Source organism: Saccopteryx leptura, chromosome 1, assembly GCF_036850995.1.
Source record: "Saccopteryx leptura isolate mSacLep1 chromosome 1, mSacLep1_pri_phased_curated, whole genome shotgun sequence".
NCBI classification, from domain to species: Eukaryota; Metazoa; Chordata; class Mammalia; order Chiroptera; family Emballonuridae; genus Saccopteryx; species Saccopteryx leptura.
In genome coordinates, this window is record NC_089503.1 from 341,928,741 (window position 1) to 341,947,569 (window position 18,829).

Sequence of the window (18,829 nt, forward strand, 5' to 3'; positions counted from 1 at the left end):
AAAAGAATTAGATCACACAGCTCTTGACTGCCTTAGATGTACATACAGAGAGATATGAGCAGTCAACTGTTTTCCAATGGCTATAGAATTATATAATTATAGAATTATCATTGTTTATCAATAGTAAGTCATTGATAACTGCTTTTATTATGGCAGTGTGAATGCCACATGCATTTATTTCTGCTAAAAGTAGATTATTGTACAAAAACAAAACACCTTACCTACCAGCATCATTTTTGAAATAGAACTGTAAACAAAAGCTAAAGAAATATCTTCTTACCTTGTCTTTTGCTATGGCTGGGGGCTGCTTTAAAACTTCTTTCACAGTCTGTATAACAGTTTCTGCTCTCATGACACTGATTGAGCGAACCAGCTCCACCAGTAAAAGCTGTTCTTCACTGGCTGCAGGAATAACCTGGATGACACATCATAGCATTTATATATCTTGTGTGTACAAATTCTTTTAAGAGAAGTCACAGAATTGATAGAAAATTATATGGCCTCTTATTAATATAAAGGATTTTTCAAGTCCCTTGATTATACTTTCAGTAAATTTTTTTTATTAATAATACATGTATATCCATTTTTTTAAAAACCACATAGGACAATAAACTTGGTATTAAAAAATTGTAGTGCCCTATCCCTTCTCATGTCCCAAAGCAACCACGCTCAACTCTTAGTTCTTTTCTATTATTTCTGGACAATACACACTACTATTATTTTTTACCTATTTCATTTTCTTTTTCAATTTTAGATATTACCTACTGACTTCCTACTTTAGAAGACAATGATTGAGTTCACACACTTTTCTCCCTATCCTCCCAACATAGTTATATCATAATTTTGCTTAAATCAACCTCCAGTGGTCACCTGCCTTATAGTTGCTCTGTATATTGTACTATCATTGCATTTTTCTTCTCATAAAAATTGTTTTTGCCTGACCTGTGGTGGCACAGTGGATAAAGCATCGACCTGGAATGCTGTGGTTGCTGGTTCAAAACTCCGGGCTTACCCGGTCAAGGCACATATGGGAGTTGATGTTTCCTGCTCCTCCCCATTCTATCTCTTTCCTCTCTCTCTCTCTCTATCCCTCTCCTCTTTCTAATAAAAATGAATAATTAAAAAATATTTTAAAAATTATTTAAATTTTTTTTTTCCTAGAAGAAACTGCTTTCATTGTTTTCTTTTTTCTATCACAAATTCCTCCTAAATTCTCCAGCAACTGTAAATCTCCTCTAATGAAATTCAAACAATCTTCTAGCTTTCCTCCTGCTTTTTTTCTCTCCTTTTTCTCTTGATACATTTGTGCAATGTCTTTCTATTCTGTCTTGTGTTGGTACTCTCCAGGATTGTTACGCTACACATTTATCTTCTTGATACCTCTCCTGTAACCATCAGCCTAGAGATTCCCTTTCCTTTTCTTGTGGCAGAATCCCTATTACTTGGATTCCATGTGTATTTCCTTCTTGGCTTACTCCTCCTCTGGTGAAAATGCATCTTCTTGTATCTGAGAAAGGGTGAATTTATGGGTTTTTGTTTGTTTGTTTTGAGATATTGCATGGTTCAAAACACCTTGAGTGACAGTTTGGCTGGGTATAGAATTATTGGTGAAACCAATTTTCCCATCACCATTTTCAGGGTTGCTATTGACAAGTCTCCAGTGAAGATGGCCAATATTTTCTCTTTAGATTTTCACAGTCTCTTTAAGTCCAGTGTCCTAAAATTATGTGCTAATTTTTGTGTAGATCTCTTTTTCACAGTAACTCTTGAGGGAATTTTCTTATACTATTTCTTTGATAATTTTTCCTCTCATTTTTTCTGAGATATTGAACCTCCAGTATCACTTCCTTTTTCTCATTTTCCATCTCTTCAAATTTACATTTTATTTCTGATATTTGTTCCTTTTGTTTGTTACCCTTATGTTTTGTTTTGCTTCTAATATAAAATTTAAAATCCAACTAAAAAAAATTTTTGCAATTATCTTTCTTGAAGTCTCTTATTTTATACACGCAATATGGTTTCAATTATTGAAGGACATTATTATTGTTTATATCTTCTTCTGTTACCTGCACTGATTTTTTTGATTTTTTAAAAAATCTAGTTGTTCTGGTCTTTGTCTATCATATTAGAAGCTTTTTGTCATGTTACTGTTAATTGTTGTCTTTCTATTCTTAAACTAAGAGATCACCCCAATAAATCTAGTTTCCATCAATACCACAGTTAACACAGTTATAACATTACTGCTACATTCCTTATGCCGTACTTTACATCCCGCATGACAATTCTCTAGCTCTAGATTTGTACTTACTAATCCCATCACCTTTTTCATCCAGTCCCCCAACTCCCCTCCCCTCTGAGATTCATAAGTCTGTTCTCTGTATCTATGAATCTGTTTCTGTTTTGTTTGTTCATTTACATTATTCTTTAGATTCCACATATTAGTAAAATTATATGAAACTGTCTTTCTCTGACTGACTTTTTTCACTGAGTGTAATACATATCCTGTAGGTCCATCCATGATTTTGCAAATGTTAAGATTTTGTTCCTTTACATGGCTGAGTAATATTCCATTGTATATATGTCTCAGTGCTTTTTTATCCAATCATCTATTGATGGGCACTTGGGCTGTTTCCATAGCTTGGCTATTATAAATAATGCTACAATGAACATATAATCTTTCAAATTAGTGTTTTGAAATTCTTCAGCTATATACCTAGAAGTGGAATTGCTGGGTTATAAGGCAGGTCCATTTTAATTTTTCTGAGGAACTTCCCTACTGTTTTCTACAGTGACTGCAAAAATCTGCACTCCTATCAACAGTACATGAGCATTCCTTTTTCTCCACATCCTTGCCATCATCACTGTTTGTTTATTTATTGATGACAGCCATTCTGAGGGGTGTGAGCTGACATCTTATTGTGGTTTTGATTTGCATTTCTCTGACACTGACATTGAGCATCTTTTCATGTCTATTGGCCATCTGTATGTCCTCTTTGGAGAAATGTCTATTCAGATCTGTTGCCAATTTTTAAATTGGATTCTTTGTATTTTTTGGTGTATGACTTCTTTATAAAGTTTAGATATTAACCCTTTATCATATGTATCACTGGTGAATATGTTCCTTCATTTAGTGGGTGGTCTTTCATTTTTTGTTTTGATGGTTTCCTTTGCTGTGCAAAACCCTTTTAATTTTATGTAATCAAATTTGTTTATTTTTTCTTTTCTCTCCCTTGTCCAAGGAGATATATCAGAAAAAATCTTGCTAAGAGAAATGTCCAAAATTTTATTGCTTATGTTTCCTAGGTTTTTTCATGTTTCCAATCTAACATTTAAGTCTTTAATTCATGTTGAGTTTATTGTTTTATATAGTGCAAGGAGGTGGTCTAGTTTCATTCTTTTCCATGTATCAGTCCAGTTTTCCTAGAACCATTTATTGACTAGACTATCTTTACCCTATTGTATATTCTTGCCTCTTTTGTCAAATATTAGTTTACTGCTTTTAAATAGTCCAAGAGTTCAATTCTGTCCAATGTAATATCTATTCAATCCTGACATGCAAAATAATGTCCTATAAATGAAATGTTTATTTTATTTCTTTAGAAATATCAGCATAAATGTAATATGAAATCAGCATAAAAATACCATATCAGAAATGTTTAGCTAGACAAATCAATATCTTGTGTGAATGTAAACTTAGTAGCCTTAATATTCTAATAATCACTATATCTTTCTATTTTTTTCTTCTTCTTTTTCCAAGTGAGAGAAGGAGAAGTAGAAAGACTCCCAAATGTGCCCCAACTGGGATTCACCTGTCAATCCCCATCTTAGGATGAAGCTCTACCCATCTATGGTCATGCTTGCAACTGAGCTATTTTTAATGCCTGAGGCAGAGGCTCCATGGAACCATCCTAAGTGTCCAGGGCTGATGTGTTTGAACCAATCTAGCCATGGCTGAAGGAGAGGGAAGGGGAGAGAGAGAAAGAGAGAGCGTGTGAAGGGGGAAGAGGTGGAGAAGCAGATGGTCCTTTCTTCTGTGTGCCGTGACTGGGAATCAAACATGGGACATCCACACGGCAGACTGATGCTCTACCACTGAGCCAACTGGCCAGGGCCCACTATTTATTTCTAATACAGAACACTTTTAATGAGCTTTCAAAGTGAAGTTTTCACACATATAACCCAGTCAAAACCAATATATAAATTACATTTAGAAACAAATGATTTAACCTATCATGGCATAATGAAACAGTAGTGAAAATAAAAATTTTTCTCCATATCCTTGCTTTGTACCCTGAATAACTAGCACTTAAAAGACACATTTTACTACATTACTATTTAAATACACCTATAGTTTTAATATAATACTAATTTATCATTTTACATAAAATAATACCTTTTATACTTAAGACATTTAGGCAACAAGTCATTACCTAAACTGGTAGACAAAATGTTGCTTTTCTACTTACGCATCCCATTTCAGCCCTTTTGCAACTAATGGAGAGTCGAAAATTAGCCTGTACAGCAGGTCCTTGAATGACATCATTTTGTTCAATGTCATTTCATTATAACATTGGTGAGATATTGTAGGAACTTAACTCTTGTTTATATCAATTAGCCTATGGTAAAATTGGTTTAATTATATGTGGCTTTACCACAGTTCCAAGAACTCATTGTTGATGTTAAGTAAGTACTTACTATACATACCAAATGTTTACTAAATAGAAAAGCTAAAACACGTACTTTGGTCCTGTTGGTATTTTTGTTCTGTCTTCTTTCATTCCATACAAATGCAATGGCAGCCATAAAGTGAACACCATGGTTCATTGAAATGGGACCCAATAATTCAAGAATCTGCTGTCTCAAATTCTAAAACAAATAAATGACAAGTGAATTAAAAATCATGAAAGTATTAATAAACAAACTGACTTTTTCTTCTTCTTGAAATAATATATATTTTACTACCTAAATAATAGTATAGTAAACTTTAATCACATTAAGAGATGCAATCATAATTATTTTAATTCTAAAAGAAAAAAAACAACCCATAATATGACAACAAATAATCAGCTAAATGCAAGACTCTAATTAGTGTAATGAGATGAAGAAAACACAACATAGTTGACCCTTGATCAAGGGTTTGTTTGAACTGCTAGGGTCCAGTAACACATGAATTTTTTTCCAATAAATACCTGCCATTTTCCATCTGTGGTTGGGAGTCCATGGATGTGTAGGGCTCACTGTGTGCATTGATCTGTGCCACTTTATACAGGGTACTTGAATATCCACAAATTTTTAAATCCATGGAGGGGGAAATGGTACTAGAACCAATTACCCATGGATAGTGAGAGAAAACTTAAGTTTTGGGGAGTCAAAAGTTATAGACAAATTTTCAAATGCACTTGGGATCAACACCCCCAACCCTGGTGTGCTTGAAGGGGCAACTGTACATGAAATGCAGTTACATTGAATGTAGAGAGCTTTTAAAAGGAAAGTGAGCAGGAGGAGATGTTTTACTTCTAAGTGAATTAAACAAAGAAGAAACGCAGAATTTAATTCAAGTACCAGTACTTAGGCAAAATTTTCTCATGATTTTCACCATTCCCTTCTGGCTAATTTCAGATGTGTTCCTATGACTCACAAATCTAGCAAGTCAGGTCTGGGTAACAGAGGAAATGTCATTTTAACAACATAGCATAACACACTTTTAAAAATTCATATAATTTTTTAAAATATAAACAGAAAATTTGAAAAACATATAAAAGTTTATTTTTGTGTGTGTGTGACAGAACCAGAGAGAGGGACCGATAGGGACAGACAAGAAGGGAGAGAGATGAGAAGTATCAGTTCTTTGTTGGGGCACCTTAGTTGTTCACTGATTGCTTTCTCATATGTGCCTTGACTGGAGGTTGGGGGCTACAGCAGAGCAAGTAACCCCTTGCTCAAGCCAGTGATCTTAGGCTTCAAGCCAGTGACTTTTGGGCTCAAGCCAGTGAGTGACCTTGCAACTCAAGCTAGTGAGTCCGTGCTCAAGCCGGCAACCTCAGGGTTTTGAACCTGGGTCCCAGTCCGACACTCTATCCACTGCACTACCACCTGGTCAGGTATAAAAGTATTTTTTAAATAACCATTAATTTGATCATTCTTAGATAATCACTATTAACACATAAACTTTATTACTTTTTCTGCAGAGAAATTTATTCTACATAACTAGAAACGCAGTATTTGTTCAATTAAGTAGTATCTGTTTCACTAAACTTTAAAGCATTTTTTCATCCATTAATAATTTGTTAAAAGCACAATTATTAGTAGCTATATAATGTGACACTAAAGGATGATTTATTCAACCATTTTCTTACTGTTTAGGATCTTTGCCATTAAATGAGGATATCATAAATGTCTTATAAATATCTTTGCATAATATTGCTTACTTTAGAATTAATTACTAGGTAAAAGACTAAAAATTTTCAAGCTCTTTGTACATATTGCTATATTCTTTTCCAGGAGGGTTTGCATATAAAATGTCAACTTAAAATGCCCTTAGAAAAGGACCAAAGTTTAAGGTATGAATAAACCTCAAAAACATCATATCACATGGAAGAAGCTAAATACAAAAGACCAAATAATGTGTTTCCATTTATACAATATGCTGAGAAAAAGGAAACAGATATATAGAGGAAAGAGATGAATGGTTCACGGTTAGGGTTAGGGACAGGGAATGACCATAAAAGGGCGTGAGGAAACTGTGGTGAAAGACAGCTTTGAAAACTGGACTGTGGTGATAGTTTCACTCCTCTGTAAATTTATTTTTAAAAATAATTATATTGTAGGTACTTTAAATAGGCGAATTTTATGATGTCATATTTCAATAAAACAGTTAAAATTATTTGATAATTACTATATTGATTAGAGTGCCATAAATTCTATAGAAATTATTCACAAATGAACACAATCTTTGAGAAAGTGCTCAAAGAGACTCTTGAGCTCCAGATGAAGTGTGAATTTCTAACCTTTGTGGCTCCAAGGTTAATAGTAGTAACAGATGCAGATGCAGCAACAGTCATCTTTTCCGAATAATCAGCCTGATGCAGGATGCTCCAAAGCAGTGTCACGGAGGACATGATCATATGAAGGATTGAGAGGATTCCTCTGCGGGCTTCCAACAGGTGTCTTAGGTCTACATTGACCCACAGCTATTAAAGTTGGGGGAGGGGAGGAGACAAATCAGCACTTACTGACGCTTATAAATGGAGACTTGTGTATCTCATAGCCTTTTTAAAGAAGTCAAATATCTGTGCAGTCTTACTTGGTGATACTGTGTAGTTGGATCCAACAAACAGTAATGGATAATAGCTGTAATCCCTTCTAAAAGAGTAAGAACCATATCTGGTGGAATAACTGATGCCATCCACAGAGGCCTGAAATAATATACGATCATTTGAACATAAGTTCTGAGAAAGAAAAGTCCATGTTTTATCAACAGTAAATGTCCATCATGCACTAAGCACATAGTAAGTGCTCAATAAATATTACATAAATAAATGACTAAAAGAATTAAGAGCTTTCAAATCCTAATCTATACAATAAGTGAGTCATATTAAATATACTCAAGTTCTTGTTGGCTAATAAATTCTATATAAAATAAACAAATATAACCAGTAAGTCTCTAGCAACTGTATAAGGCAGGCATATCAATATTAAATGATGCAGGCAGTTTTTAAAATATTTTACATGTAGTCATGAGGTTATACAGGAGATAAACCAGAAATCAGTCTACTTAATATCTGGCTGCCCTGACCAGGCGGTGGCGCAGTGGATAGAGCATCGGACTGGGATGCAGAAGACCCAGGTTCGAGACCCCGAGGTCGCCAGCTTGAGCGTGGGCTAATCTGGTTTGAGCAAAAATTCACCAGCTTGGACCCAAGGTTGCTGGCTCAAGCAAGGGGTTACTCGGTCTGCTGAAGGCCCATGGTCAAGGCACATATGAGAAAGCAATCAATGAACAACTAAGGTGTCGCAATGCACAACGAAAAACTAATGATTGATGTTTCTCATCTCTCCATTCCTGTCTGTCTGTCCCTGTCTATCCCTCACTCTGACTCTCTCTCTGTCTCTGTAAAAAAATAAAACAACAACAACAAGAACAAAAAACATCTAGCTGACAGACTAATTTTAAACATGGCCTGGGATACAGATGGAATTTCACCTCTAAAATAAGATATAAAGTCAGATGGGAAAATAATTATTTTTATTTTTAAATTAGTTAAGTGTAAAATTAATTTACACTTACATATCACATAAAACCAGAGACACCCTTTGCTGAGCTTTCTATTATGTTTGTCAGTTCAGTGAAGAAGAGCATAATTAATTTCAGCCCTTAGCAGAAAAAAAAGGCCTGCTTAAATTCATATCATAAATTTCTTTTTTCCAATCTTGAATGTTTTACTGTTACTCTTCCTCAAGCTGCATTTTCTTCCTTGTGAAAAAAAAAAATACTATTTGTAACCTACTGATACCCACTAATTTACTTACTCAAAGTGTGACTGACATTCTGGACAACTCTAAGCAGTCATATATATGATAAATGTCAATGTTAACAAAAGTTAAATGAACTCTTACCTACTATCAGATAATCCTGTTTCATATTTGTACTGCTGAATTAAATTATCTAAATTTCTGCAAAGTTGTAGTGTCACAGAAACAACCACTCTCTGTAGAACTTTTCCCATGTAAGGCAGCGTAGATGTGATTAAACCAATCCATTGTGGGTGCATCTTACAAGCACAGTGTTGATGTAAAGCCCGTATCACTGCACAGAGGAACATGCCTTGACTTGTGATTGGCTGAGCATGCAAATACTGAAGAGAAGTCATGGGCTGATGGGGACTGATGTGTTCCAGATCAGATACAACAAAATCAAAACCTGCTTCATTTTCTTCAGGGATAGTCATTACCCAGTGTTCTAGAACAATGAGCCTTTGAAGAACTTTAAGAAGTTGTGACTGGAGTGTGCTACCACTGTCAAACTCATCCTCTGAGAAATTGATGAGGCTGTCCTCTGAGAAACCTTCTTCCACAGCAGTCATGTTCTTACCTGCCACTTTCTCACTGTGCCACTTCTGCGCACTAAAGATAGATGACAGCAAACAGTGAAGAATTACTTTCTGAACTTTGCACTTAGATAACATATCAGAGATGAAACTAGGGAAACCCTTTGCTGAACTTTCTATTACTTTTGCCAGCTCAGTAAAGAGAAGTGTCAAAATTTCTATGCTCATCATCTGCATGTTTCGATTGCCTATTAAATCTTGTGCAGTGACCTTGACATGAGTTGGATAATGGCTACGCATGTAATATAAGCAGAGGGAAATAAGAATTTCTATGTACATAGAACTCCTGAAGTTATGATTTGAGTCCACTGGAATGTGACTATAAAAGTCTTTGCCCATGACAGAAATCCGGTGTCTGGCCAACAGATTCTGAAGCAGAGACAACTGAGGGGTGTACACATTATTTATACTAGTGGTTGAAATGGCATTTACAAAAGCAATGGGGTTAGTCTTCAGTATGGCTTTGATGGCAGAAAAAGCGTAAAGAGTTCTTGAAGAATCATACAGCTGAAGATACAGAAGCACATGCTGGTAGAGAGGATGGATGTTGAAACTGGGAGAGTTCCGTGATCCAGGAGAACCCATGTCACTCTCAATTTCAGAAATCTCTCCCTCTCCGCAGCTATACCAGTTTTCTAAATCCAGACCATCACTAAAGAATACACTGGTTTGTTTGAGTTTTTCATTTGAAGTTTTTTTCTTGTCATCATCCTTTTTTCTGGCAAGTTTTACTTTAGGTTTTGCTCCTGGTTGTTTACCTGACTCCTTAACAATTGTTTCTTTCTCTGGGACTTTTTCCGATAATCTTTCTTTGAAGCTGAACTGAATGCTACTGTGACTCCTCTGTCTAGATTTGGTTTCTGTGGAAGCAACAGAAGAGTCATGGAGAGTCTGTATGGATCCCGAAATACAAGGTGAGGAACTATTTCTGGAGATTCCATTTGCCACAGACTCACGGCCTTCTTCCACAGACAAGGAGAGAAACTGAGAACTTTCGTTACTCAGCAAAGTACTCTGACTCTGCTGGGAGGGCTGATCGTCACTTGTAATCGCCTCCTCACCTGGACCTACATCACTGTGCTTTGAGGGCATAGCTTCCATTTCTAACTGAGAAGTAACTGATGCAGATTCTGCTTCAAGGCCATTTACGACTTTACAGATCAGTTCAAACACCACCTGCCGAACATCAGCATCTGGGGAGCCTGCACTTGGCATTTGAGAATCCTCCTGGGCATTCACATTTTCAGGATCAACTTCATAACTCAGGTTGTCCCCAGCAGAGGACTGCGAACATCCGGAGTCAGAACTCTGAAGTATCTCTATCTGTTGGTCTGGAAGATCGAAATCAGATACAACCATCGGAATTGTCTCACTGCTGGTACTTAGAAGGGAAAGTCTGTCACTTAATGGGTTAACAGTAAGACTAAAGTTCTCTATTTCGTCCACAGTAAGCGGCTTTTCACCATTTCCTTTAGATGCAATGAGTTGTCCTTGGCTTACTGGTGTGTGAGAAAAATAGCAAAGAAGAAAAAGTATAAAATATATTAAAATAATGAAAATGTAGAAATATAAACTGAACTCAAAATTTTAACCATTAATTTTAAAACCTACTTCTATTTTACTACTAAAATCATATTTTATTACTATTTTAGACCTTTTAAGCTACAAAATTAGGCAGATGACTATTAACTAGAATTTAATAAACCCAATTCAACAACAAAGGCCTATTATTCAATTGGATTAAACAGAATAGCACATTCAATACAGATGAAATATAAAAATTCACCCTTATCCCCAAATAAGACATCCTTTGTCACTACAGTTCAAAATTTTAGTGGTTTTTCCCTTCCTGTGTGATACTGAAGTTATGCTAAAGGGAAGTATAAAAACATAATCTCCTTAATTTTAATAAAATAAAAAAAAAAATTTCTGAATTATCTAGTATGAATAAACCCTAGACAATGAGGGTGAGAGAAGAAAAAGACAGAGGAGCATAGAAAGAGTAAGGAATCACCAGTACACTCATCTATTTCTATACTTTGTGAAGAGCATACTGTGATGATTGCACCCTTTCAGAAAGGGAGGAAGGCTTAACTGCATCCAAGTGGTGCAAAGCAAATGCTATCACTTTCGAGGAAAGCATCATGATATCACAGGGAGGTCTGGGACTGATTTCAGAGGAGAGATGAGAATTCAGCAGACAGGCAGGAACTGGGGCAGGTAAAGCAATACCACAGAAGTTCTGGCAGTTAGTAGGGTAGAGCATTTTCCGAGAAGATTCAGGGGAAGCAGTGGAAAGGAAGCTAGAGAAAGGAACCAAGGGTCTGTGAAAACACACTACAGATGCAATAGCATGACGGTTTGGTTCCAGCTTGCATCACTTCCCCGCAGTAAGCCTTTGAAAAAGCGCAGCTAAGTATCAGCTCCCTGCTTGGTAAAATTACTGATTTATTACTGACCCCACATGATTGTCAAGATATACAAAATGATACAAGTGAGACTCTTTTGTCCCTAACATAATAAATTAATATAACAGGCCATTATCATTATATTACAGAGCTGTGGTTTTTCAACCTCCAGTCCGTGGACTAGAGGTTGAAAAACAGTTATAGAGGGTATCACTCAACAGCTTGTAAAGTGTGGATTTCATTATAATAATAGTATTTATCAAGCACTTATAAGTAATATGCCAGTCACTGTACTAAACATGTCATAAACACGACCTGAGAGGTGGGTTATGATTCCCATTTTAGAGATAAAGAAAATGACTCATAAAACATAAATATGCATTATAAGCTGATTATACATTCCTTTTGAAGTATCTGCAAAGCCTTGCAGGACCAGGATTGCAAAATAAAATCTAAAGGTATTTATCTTCATCAAAACTGAAGAATGTCTCTGACAAAAGCTGTGCCGATTACTCCTCTGAAATAAGAGCCAACAAATAAGAAAGATCCAAGTCCTCTAAGCTGCTCGTGGATGAAGCACATTCTGACATGGCCCACATGGGCACTGCTGGTGCATGCGGAGGGGAGAAAATAAGCCCATGGAGAAAATCTCACATTAAATTCTCTTGCCAATCACTGTCGTGTTCACCTGTCACTTTATTTTAATAACTTTATTCTAAATAAAGCTGTTCTACTTCCATGGGATATTCACCATTGTTGCACGCAAAATTTTCCATGAAATGCTTGTCACTCTCTTCTGCAGGGTAACAAGGTGCTTTATTCCAGTAACGTTCTGCTTGTACACGCTGCACTGAAACCCTCTGAGTTTTTGGATGAAGCAGGAGCAATAGCAATGGTTCCAAAACTCTCGCAATATCATGTCTTTGTAGGACTTGGTTCAGCCAGGCTTGTCCCACAGAGCTGGTAGAACCGTCGAGACTGTTAAGGCTATCTAACATGATGAACAGTGACCTACAATAAACACAAAGAACAAAATACCTACTTTACTTGTGACACTCTAATTTTTCTAAAATTAACATTATTATAAGTTGTGTTTCTTATTTTGAATTAACTACTTTAAACTAATCATACTTCAGGATAACTTTTGACCACAGCATTTTAACAATTTTCATCCCTACAGTCTCAGTAGAAACAATAAGAAGTCTTTTTTCCTTTTTTGCAAGTACTTAACATTTCTTAAAATTTCACAAGCATACATTATTCTTATAAGATAATTAGTAAAGAATAGATAAAAACCTTAAGAAATTAGTCTTGTTTTAGCAACATAGTCCTGTCACCAAATACTGAACCCCCTGCAATGCAAGTCAATGTCACCTCTATGCTGGTCCATGTTCCTCTGCTCCCATTGTTTTTGTAAATTAAAACTACGAGCTTAATTCAAGGAAAGACTTTCTATGAAAGGCATGAAGGAATGGTTTGGAATCAGAATACTCAAGATTCAAATCTGGGCCACCCACTTTACCTCATGTGTGGTCTTGGGTAACTGACGACGTCTCTGGGCCTTTACTGCCTCACTTGTATGATTAGCAAATGTGGTTGTTGAATTGGAGATGGTATTGATAAAGTAACTAGGCCTAGGGCCTAGTCTGTTGTAGAGGTTCAATAACAGATCATTTAAAGATGGTGAAGTGTTGGGGACCGTATAAATAAACGGTATTTTTGCAATTTGGACAGAGGTGTTGGGCCCCAACACCACCTCACCTGCCTAGTAAACAAAGAGCTGTATTTGATTTTCATTTGTCTTACTTATGTTTTTTGGAAGAGGCTGGAAGCTAGTTTCTTCTTAGTGTAAAGTTAAATTTGAATGGTATGGTGGGGGTTGTTTTTAAGTTGCCTTGGAAACTTAACTGAATTGTGAATGGACCACGTTTTTTCCATGAATAAAGGTGGATGCACTTTGGGAGCAGTTACCTTACGGCTCAGGAGCAGTAGAGACTGTTCACCATGGCATCCTCCTGAACCCATCTGTATGTATATATCTTTAAGTCTTTGTCTATCATTTATTCAATTTCATACCTTTCCCGTTCGAGACCCTGTAATAGACTCATCGCGGCTGGACAGCGACAATTGGTGCCCAACGTGGGGCCATCAAAAAAGGGGAAAAAAAGGTAATAAAACCCCCCAAAAGTGTGCACACAAAATAAATATAAAGCTTTTAGAAAGTGAAACTTTTAAATAGAATTTGGGGAGAGAGTATAATAATAAATAATTCGGGAGAAAAATAAATATGGGACAGATAGTCTCAAAAGTGAGGGACCTTTTTCTTTTTGTACAAATGTTTTGAGAAGAAGTTATTTGATCAGAATGAGGTATAAACAGAGGAATGTAAATATGAGAAGACCTTGGAGCCTGAGAATAACTTGGGAGATGAGAATATCGTGGCTGTGGCCATTTTAAACTTTGCGCCTCCGCACTTCTCTGCTCCCAAAGCCTTTGTCTCAGGCCTTGGAAATCCCCGCTCCAAAGAGCAGAAGGCTGGCCTCCCTGGGCAGGGGCTGAAAAGCATCAACTGAAACACAGCCAGTAGAGCACATGTCTAACCCTGAACTGGGCTTTAAGCACAGTTAGATTTGTGGCCACTTCTATTAAACCTGCTAGTAAAATGGTTATCTTATGCCAACATATGAATCTTCACATAAGTGGCATCTCCTTGAAAGTCAATGCAAATCTCATATTTGGGGAACGAATCATCTAAGTAGGCTAAATCTCAAGCAACTACAGGGTCTTTGAATCCATGGAAGGGGTCTGTCAGTGTTTTAGCTTTAGATTTTAATAAGTCCAGTTCAGGCAGAAGACTGAGCATAATTGCAAGAGAAATTCTTATATAATTTACAGTTTATATGTGATCTCACTACATGTGCATATACATAGATTCAAGAAAGCTGTGTCTCCATTGCTGTGTTCCTGATACCTAGAATGGCACCTCCCACATTGCAGGGACTTGATAAATAGTTGGCCAATGAAATGAAGGGGCACTGTGTACTCCAGAGCTAGAAAGGGACAATCTGGAAGATAAATAAAATCTGGTAGATAAATAAAATTGCCTACTCCTGCCAAACTAACTGACAATTCAAGAAAAGAGATATTAACATATCTGACTGTAAAATTTAAATATAAAATGTAACCAACCTGTCAAAAGAACGTGCAAAAGATGAAGACTTATTTATATGGAGGTCCCTTGTTAGATGCCAAAGAACTGCAAACTTTGCATGTGCTTCCATCTTTATTTTCTGAGGAGGAATATGAGATTCATTTTTTTTATTATCCTTTGAAGATACTAAGTGATTTTAGTAAAATCAAAGTAGCTATTTAAGAGATTGTTATGTTCAATGTCCACGATACTCCAAAACACACTGCAATAAACTTTATTTCTTCATGGAAATAGAAACATAGAAAATACTTAAATATATACAAAATATTAAACCTAAAGGTTCATCGCATGCTGTCTCATAAATAATTATTCAGTTTAGACAATCAGTTTACTATATTACTGTATGGAAAAAGCTGCTAATGTGCATGTAATCAGGATATCCTGAATATAGGTAGCATTTCCCCCTCATTTTAATATAAATAGTAGACAAAATTGATTTTATTGTACTATATGATTTACTTTTGCTCCCAGAAATTATATCTCGATCCCAAATAAATTTATCATCACTTCAAAGCTGGTTTATTAGATTAAAAAATTTAAATACCTAAAAATTATTTCTATAAGAAAAATGTTACACTACTTTTTGCATTATTTGAAAAAGATTGTTAAGAAACAATGGATTAAAACAAAGTAAATGTAAATTATTTAGAAAGACCAGCTTTGGCATTAGATAACGTGTTAATGTAAATAAAGTAGAGATTGTGATGTTATGAAAATATTTATATTTTTTCTTTAGCTCTTGTAGAATCCTTCAAGTAAAAACCCCTCTAAACCAGGACTGCAGCTGTTTACATTGCTTGTGATAGATAGGTCAGAGAAGTACTTGCATTTCCTATGGGCTTAATATAAATATATGCTTTTCTTATGAAGTCTGTGTTTGTACATCAAACAATACAAACATATAAAAATAAAAGTAAGTAATAACAGGTATTTTAACTTTTTACATAGATATATAGAATCTTTATTCAGAACTTAATATTTCTTTACAAATGAAATGTTACACAAATAAATGGATAATTTGTTCTAAATTTAAACTTAATGTAAGATAAATTATTAACTTACAATATAAGGCTTTATTTAATATTTTATATCTGAAAAGTTTTGAAAGAATGTGTTGAAGCTGAAATAGAACTTTAACATTTTCCTGTAAATAAACTTTTCATTCTTCCTCACTCCTTCATTTGCCACTTCTCCACCCTGCCCAATGTTTCATTTACTAACATAGTGCCTTTTGAACATGACCCATTCAAACTCACTAGCACTAAGTTTTTTCTCAATTTGGGAAATATACTTCTAAAAGCTATTCAACAAAGTCTTCAATTTACATTACAGAGCAAGGGCAGGACAACCACAAACTTCATTAAGTTACCCGGAAGAGATCAATTGGGAAGAAGCTGGAATGAGCTTTTTCTCAGGCTCATTCATAAATCAGATATCTTTACTCCAACTGACTTATATATCACTTCCTGAACATTAGAATACAAAATTCTTATTTTGGATATGTAATATAATGAAAATAATATAACTTCACATATTAACATTTTATAGCTTATACTAACTTAACACATTTTATTTCATATATTAACGTATCCATCAGTACTGCAACTAAGCCACTGATTCCTCTTTAAATGACTCAAGTACTTGGATCAACTTCAACTTTAATCATTACTACCCATAACTGCTGTCCTGAACCAAGAAATAAGCCCAGTATTTGAATTTGGTTTACCTGACTTTTTTATATTACTGATGCCTTTGTAAAGAACTTTCGTCTAAAAAGAATAGACCATTTATTTTAAAGATATTAAAATCACCCTGAATGAAGCTATATTATCTCTTATTCAGATTCTAGCTTCAATCATTTTCCTAGACTTTCTTTACTTTACATCAGGTATTATAGAAGTGGGAAGTGAACACAGGACAGGAAGAGAAGAATTTACCTTATCTTTATGGGTTAACTGCTGACTTATAACATCCTCACAGATGCTGGAAGAAGGGACCAGGTTATGTAGTTGATAAAACAGTTCCACACTCTTTTGGTGGTGCTGAGGTGTCCTATCCCCCAGCTGGTCCCACAAAGTTAAAGCTACATGCTATAGAAAAAGGAAACCATAAATGAAAACTTACTAACAAACATTTCCTACTTTTACATACCAATCTGATTGCCAGACCTCAAAGGTCTTTAATACTCATTATGCCACTGGGATGAGATTTAAAAGTGTACTTTTTATCCACCCACTTTCTGGTCATTTGGGCCTTTAGAACTTCTTATATAGCCCTTAAAAATATTTATTTTAAACATCAGACATTTATTTAAGTACTTTCTACAGAGCCAAAATAAGTCCCCATTTCATTATTTTAGTGACATTTAGTAAAGTGATGCTGGAATACATTATCCTTAAGAGGGTATAAATCCTACATTAAATTCATTAATATTTACAGTTATATGTTGCCAAGTGAAATGCAATTCAGTGTCCAAATATTTGAACTACTTAAAGCATATAAAATAGGTCACCCATATTTCAGAGCTAGGTGTGTTAGCACAGCACGGGATAACCAACCACAGCATTACTAACAATGCAGCCACCTTCAGGGTTGCCACCACAGCATTACAGAATCAGCTCTAACCTAGCGGGACAAACTATCTAGAGGGACACAAAAACCTGAAATCAGATTAGAAATTGAAAAAAATAATTTACATAAAATACTAAACATTTTTTAAACTTTTTTATATATACAAAATCTACTTGCTGAAGATGTAATAAATCCAAATAGACTTGATGCTCTTTCTATGTAGAGAATATCATTTATACAGTGGTAGAAACCAAAGACTGGATTTTTTTAAATGTCATTATTCACCAGCAATGAAGAACAATATAGTCAGAAAAGCTTTTCCTAGAATTTTGGAGAGCTAACTTGTACAAAGCAAAAGTGCCTGAACCACTTCATTTGGAAATAAGTTTCATTATATTTGGCTGAAATTATTTCCTCCATAGCTTTGGTACCGTAATACTTGCCTTTTGTTTTCCCCGTCCTCCTTTCTTTTTTTTCCATATAAAAGTAGTGACAAGATGGGCAAAGCTATACAGATAAAGTGTAATATGTTTTCCTATTTCTATACAATATGATATTAAGGTGTTAAATTGAGCCTGATTATCATCTTTAAAAGCTTTGCTATGCAAACTTGGTCAAGTATTATCTTAGTCATTTTTGTAGTTAGAATTTACCTTGAAAAATTCAGTCTTCTCAGCTATATACTTCAGATTGCCTGGAGTGAGGGGAGGTCTAATAACCACAGCTACTCTTCCCTGGTTTGGACTTAAAGGTTGTACAGGTTCCACACTGTTGATGTTTTCCCCAGTGACCATGACCACAGACTGAGCCAATCCCACAAGGTCCATGACTAGTGAAATAGCAACACTCTGCACACTGAAATCACTTGCTTGGTTGCAAGCATTCATCAGAGTCTGGAGCCACAGAGGAGGCTGCACGTGCTCCCAGTCTGAAACAAAAGACGGAAGCCAAGACACATCACACTAAACTTTACACGGACTCTAATTTCCCAGTTAATAAAAACAAACAAACAACAAAAAAGAAAAGCTCCTCTACTTATTACTTTTAGGTCTTGATATATTAAGAAAACCACGGTTTCTCATTTAGACGAGAAAATAAACCATCAACAAAAATTTCATACTTTATTAAAAAATATGTACTTTTTTATGCCAAGTTATATAATCTACTTTCCTGTGTTCACAATATATATTAATCAAATATTATGAAACAGTCACTGCACTGTGTGCATATATAAAAATTCAAATAAAGGTAAAACACATATACTAGTCATAATAGAGAAAATCAGTGAGGGAAAAAAGTGGATCGAAATGAACATTTCCTTCAAAGGATGAAGTTAATTTCTTTCTTAGCTTCTATTCACTTGCAAACAAACTGTGAAATACATCAAAATCACAAATGTTTCCAACATATTATTCTCTCCATAATGACAGCACTTCATTTTTAAAAATGTACAAATTAGCCTGACCAGTGGTGGCACAATGGATAGAGTACTGACCTGGATGCTGAGGACCCAGTTTCAAAACCCCAAGGCT

The 18,829-nt window shown here is 35.3% G+C and overlaps 1 protein-coding gene across 11 annotated transcripts in view; it reads right to left on the minus strand.

Moving 5' to 3' along the window:
• Positions 1-18,829, minus strand: part of DOP1A (DOP1 leucine zipper like protein A) — a 117,317-nt gene that overhangs the window by 26,373 nt on the left and 72,115 nt on the right. For all 11 annotated transcript variants that reach the window (XM_066358946.1, XM_066358950.1, XM_066358943.1 and 8 more), the window contains 9 exons: positions 17,951-18,225; positions 16,664-16,816; positions 14,705-14,805; positions 12,267-12,526; positions 8,617-10,606; positions 7,304-7,415; positions 7,008-7,190; positions 4,741-4,866; positions 281-415 (listed from right to left, as the gene is read on the minus strand). In XM_066358946.1, the coding sequence (XP_066215043.1) occupies positions 281-415; positions 4,741-4,866; positions 7,008-7,190; positions 7,304-7,415; positions 8,617-10,606; positions 12,267-12,526; positions 14,705-14,805; positions 16,664-16,816; positions 17,951-18,225 (3,335 nt within the window). The remainder of the gene's footprint in view (positions 1-280; positions 416-4,740; positions 4,867-7,007; positions 7,191-7,303; positions 7,416-8,616; positions 10,607-12,266; positions 12,527-14,704; positions 14,806-16,663; positions 16,817-17,950; positions 18,226-18,829) is intronic.